Source organism: Canis lupus, chromosome 18, assembly GCF_003254725.2.
Source record: "Canis lupus dingo isolate Sandy chromosome 18, ASM325472v2, whole genome shotgun sequence".
NCBI classification, from domain to species: Eukaryota; Metazoa; Chordata; class Mammalia; order Carnivora; family Canidae; genus Canis; species Canis lupus.
Window position 1 is genome coordinate 54134267 of NC_064260.1, and position 4642 is coordinate 54138908.

The window sequence follows — 4642 nt, forward strand, 5'->3', positions numbered from 1 at the left end:
CTCCAATATTTACAGCTTAGTTAATTTCATCAGTAAATGGCTTGGGGTTGAGGAGTCTGTCTGAGGTCAGCCACCACTGTATATGGACCCCCTTTTTATTCTCCTGTAGGGTTAAGTTTGAGCAGGGCCCTGGATGGCTCTCTGCCCAGGCAAGAGTGTGTGTGCTGGACACCATCTCGCCTCTTGTGGCTAGCCTGGTGTTGGGGGGTGCAGAAGTGAGTCACCTGGGCCCCTCAGAGATATGTTTCAATGGCTACTGCCTTTCTCTTTGCACCTGTGATCCTTACCCTAGCAGTAGCGGATCTTCTCACTCAAGCAGGCAAACAAAAAAGAGGTGGAGTGGGGGGCACAAGTGTGAGATGCTTATGCTTTATTGAGGGGAGCCAGGCTGGGGACAGAGTGGAAGAAGCATCTGGGGAGCAGCAGGAGCTTCAGCAGTTGGAGATCTTCAGCTTCTAAACCCTAAGCACACTCTGGGCTTTTTATGACTGCCTCCTAAAACAAACAAACAAACAAACAAACAAACAAACAAACATCCCAATACAATGGTGAGCAAACCTCAAAGTTAGGCCAAGATGTCTACATGCAGAAACTTCAATGTCAATTCAGAGGTTCAGTAGCTCTAGAAGAGCTAAGCTTGTAAGAGTTTTGATTTTTTCTTGGAAGCCTCTTAAAAAGGGTAAGAGTATTGGGGCACCTGGGTGGCTCAGTGGTTGAGCATCTGCCTTTGGCTCAGGTCCTGATCCCGGGGTTCCGGGTTCAAGTCCCCCATCAGGCTCCCTGCGGGGAGCCTGCTTCTCCCTCTGCCTGTGTCTCTGCCATTCTCTGTGTTTCTCGTGAACAAATGAATAAATAAAAACATCTTAAAAAAAAAAAAAGTAAGATGACTGAATCTGCTTCCTGGAGGAATATGTGCACCAGGACTCTCCTCTCCGGATTAGAAAGGGGTCAGTAGAAATGGGGCAAGGCTGTATAGCCCAGGGACCAGGGTGAGGTGGGTGGGGTGGGGTGGAGGGTAGGGAGTGAGGACCCACTGCTAAGCAGCATGAATGAAGGGAGCTGTGTACCGTGAACTTTAGGATGTTCTCGGTGGTGTTTGAGGGGAGGGTGTCCACCAGACTCTTCAGCTGGATCATTGCATCTTTCATGTCTGCGTCTGGGTTGAAAAATTCAAGTGCAGCCTGGTAACTGGAAGGCGTGTCCAGGAAGAGGGCTTTGATGACATTTAGAAAGTTCTGGCAGATCTCTGCAGAAGCTGAAGCAGGGAAAAGAGAGAGTACATGTGTCAGGCTCCTTTCCAAGCTGGCCGGGCCCTGGCTGGGCCTGCCCCAGATGTAAGCAGGGGGGCCTGTCAGCAGGAGGTAGCGCTGGGATGGCGCTGAATGTAGGTCTGCTGGTGCTCCTGGGCACTGTGGGGAGACTTCCTGGGGTTGCAGCCAGCCTTTCGTGGCTTACCCTCCTTGCACTTCTTGGGTGGGGGTGGGGCGGGGTGCATTTGTTCTTTCTTTCCTTTTTTCTTTTTTTTAAAGGTTTTATTTATTCATTCATGAGACACACACACACAGAGAGAGAGAGAGAGAGAGAGAGAGAGAGAGAGAGGCAGAGCCAGGCAGAGGGAGAAGCAGGTTCACTGCAGGGAGCCTGACGTGGGACTCGATCCCAGGTCTCCAGGATCACGCCCTGGGCCAAAGGTGGTGCTAAACCGCTGAGCCACCCAGGCTCCCCCCCACCCCCCATTTGTTCTTTCCGTTAGAGTTCTAGGCAGAGCACTGATGAAAGAAGTTGCTGATCTGATCTTTTACATAATGTGGGGTTTGGGAAGAGGCTACCGAGGGTTTCTGGTTGTTGTTCTGCCAGTAACATGCCTCTTACGAATGGTTAGTGATGGTCTGAGCCACTTGCCACGGGGGTGGGGAGGTGGCTGGTGCAGGGAAGCATGGGGCAGTCGGGCCACACAGAAAGAAGTACTTGCGTGGGCCAAGTGCAAGCCCCTGAGCTGGCCCAGAAGAGGCTTCCTCCATGAGCTCTGGGTCCCTGTGGTGCACTTACTCACCGGCCCACAAGCCTCTGTGTCCATGCCTGGCCCTACTATGTTCCCTCTGCCTGGAGTGCTCCCTGGATTGTGCTCCCCCTTTAGGCCCCTGCCCCAGGAACATGTGGGGCAGTCACTGGTTCCTATGCCTTGAGTCTCAGTCCCCATTCTGGAATTCTTTGCCATGTGTGCAAAGTTTCTGCTTCCCTGCCTTGGACTCCAGGGACCCCAAAGTGGCCACTCCAAGTCAGATGCCCTCCAGAACTTAGAGTCCTGCTTTGCAACTTACTATGTCACCTGGCAAAGTACTTTATCTTTATGTGGCTCCACTTTCTCATCTGTAAAATGGGAATAATATCCCAATTTCACAGGGTTATTGTTAAGAATGAAAAGGGGTTCAGAATAGTGATTGGCACATGGTCGGTGCTGAATAAATGGGAGATATTATTATTGTTATTATTACCTGTGTGCACAGACAAGTATACACATGCATCCCAGATCCACCCCCTAACATATTTCAGCCCCACTTTGCTGAGCTGCCTGCTCTATGCACAGCCCTGAGATCTAATTAATGTACAATTGGCCTTTGAACAACATGGGATTGAACTGCCTGGGGCCCCTTACATGTGAATTTTTTTTCAATAGGTGTGTTGGAAATCTTTTTTGAGGGGATCCCTGAGTGGCTTAGCGGTTTAGCGCCTGCCTTTGGCCCAGGGTGCGATCCTGATCCTGGAGTCCCTAGATCAAGTCCCACGTCGGGCTCCCTGCAGGGAGCCTGCTTCTCTCTCCTCCTGTGTCTCTGCCTCTCTTTCTCTCTTTATGTCTATCATAAATAAATAAATCTTAAAAAAAAACTAAATACCCCAAAGAGAATTTAAAAAAAAAAAAAGGAAATCTTTTTTGAGATTTGCGACAATTTGAAAAGACGAATGAACTGGATAGCCTAGAAAAAATGAAAAAAACTAAGAAAAAGTTGGGTATTATTGTCAGAACACAGTATATAATACATATAACATACAAAATATGTGTTAATCAGCGATTTATATTATTGGTAAGGTTTCTGGTCAAGAGCAGGCTAGGAGTAGTTAAAAGTCAAAAGTTATAGGCAGATTTTTGAATGTGTGGGGGGCAGTCAGCACGCTGAAGCCCTATGCTGTTCAGGGGTCAACTGTACATGTCAGTCCAAAATGATGTTATTTCCCCTTAAAGACAAATATCTCTGCACAATACTTGTCCCCAGTGCATCTTGGTTTCGGTTTTCCAACTCTCCTGCCACCAACCCCCAGGGTCATCAGACCTACTGCCATAGATGTCATGAAACTTTCAAAGTGGATTAATTGAAATTGGCTAAAAAAACAAAAAACAAAACCCCAAAAACCTTTTTGTTTGTGTTTGTTTATTAAAAGCAGTAGAAGAGGCTGATACAGAGTAAAAACCAATTCCCAAAAGATCACGGGGTTTGAGAGAGGTGGGATCCCCCTTGCTCTCTCTCTCTCTCTCTCTCCCCCCTTTTCCTCCTTCTCTCTCTCTCTCCCTCTCTTTCTCTCTTCCTCCTTCTCTCCCTCTCTCTCCCTCCCTCCCTCTCCCTCATTCCTTCCCTCATAGTGACAGCTGCAACTATTCAGAGACTCCTAATCTTTTTGGCAGAGGACGAAAATGTTTAGAAAACTCTACTCTGGTTTGGCAGTTTCCCAAAGGGAAGATCCCTTTCTAGAATATTCCTCTAAGCCCAGAATGGAAGATCTTGCCTTAGCTTGGATTTCTTTTGGAGACATGAGGCTCTGTAGCTCCTTCTAGCCCCTTTGGCTTCCAGAGTGGTGTGCAGACCCCAAATGTGAAGGCAGCACTGTACCGAGGTCTCTTGGCATCTTGGGCTCTCACCAGGACTGGGCTCTGAGGAGCTCATTATTATGCCTACGGGAATCTCCATACGGGATCTCCTCCTTTCCAGCCTCTAGTCTGTTTTGACCCTGTCATTCTTGAGTTGTTGGCTATGGAAGATGGGATCCCTTCCAGGTTTCCTCCCCGGCTCAGTGTGCTCCCCAAGTATCCGAGATAGGCCTGTTCGCAGACCCGGCTTCTTGGCTGGAAGTCAGCATTCCAGCTAAACAGCTGTCCCCTGTCCTAAGCAGAACCAGGGAGGGTGCAGGAAGGGTTCCTGAGCCTGGCCTGGGGGAGGGGTCTCTGGGAACTCACCAGGGCTGCAGTAGAGAGCCAGGGTGACCAGGGCAAGGATGACAGCGAGCTTCATGATGGGCAGGAGGCTGGCAAGGAGGCTGGCGAAGGAGGCCCTGGCCTGTCTCTGGACCCGGTGGTCTTGTGTGAGACATGCTCATTGAGGTGCCTTCTTAAATGCTCCAGGCTGTACCTGGAGGGAGGGAAAGGGGTGGGGCCTGGGCTCCATGGATGGGACCACATTATTTACTTGGGTATCAGCTTGGTGGGAAAGGTAAATATTCTCTTTTCTCAACCCGGTGGCTTTCCTCATTGGAACTGACCTCACATAAATGAGGCACTTGGACAGCAGGAAACCCAGAGTGCCAAGTGGAAGCCACAAGAGGACCTAGGTCAGAGGGTGTGGAGGCCCGGCTACCTGTGCCACACTCACTG

At 49.6% G+C, this 4642-nt stretch overlaps 1 protein-coding gene across 1 annotated transcript; it reads right to left on the reverse strand.

Annotated features, from left to right (window-relative positions):
* Nucleotides 1–353: 353 nt before the first annotated feature.
* SCGB1A1 (secretoglobin family 1A member 1) lies at nt 354–4384 on the reverse strand. The gene is made up of 3 exons (XM_025446435.3): nt 4229–4384; nt 1068–1255; nt 354–495 (listed from the first exon to the last, which is right to left on the reverse strand). The coding sequence occupies exons 1-3, from the start codon at nt 4281–4283 to the stop codon at nt 463–465; spliced, it is 276 nt and encodes a 91-aa protein (XP_025302220.1). The 5' UTR covers nt 4284–4384; the 3' UTR covers nt 354–462.
* Between the last annotated feature and the right edge of the window lie 258 nt (nt 4385–4642).

Coding starts and splice junctions, on each gene's coding strand:
- SCGB1A1 (XM_025446435.3), bottom strand. CDS start 4,283: ATGAAGCTCGCTGTCATCCTTGCCCTGGTCACCCTGGCTCTCTACTGC. Junction 1,256..4,228: donor GGCTCTCTACTGCAGCCCTG/GTGAGTTCCCAG, acceptor TCCCTGCTTCAG/CTTCTGCAGAGATCTGCCAG. Junction 496..1,067: donor AGAACATCCTAAAGTTCACG/GTACACAGCTCC, acceptor TGTTTGTTTTAG/GAGGCAGTCATAAAAAGCCC.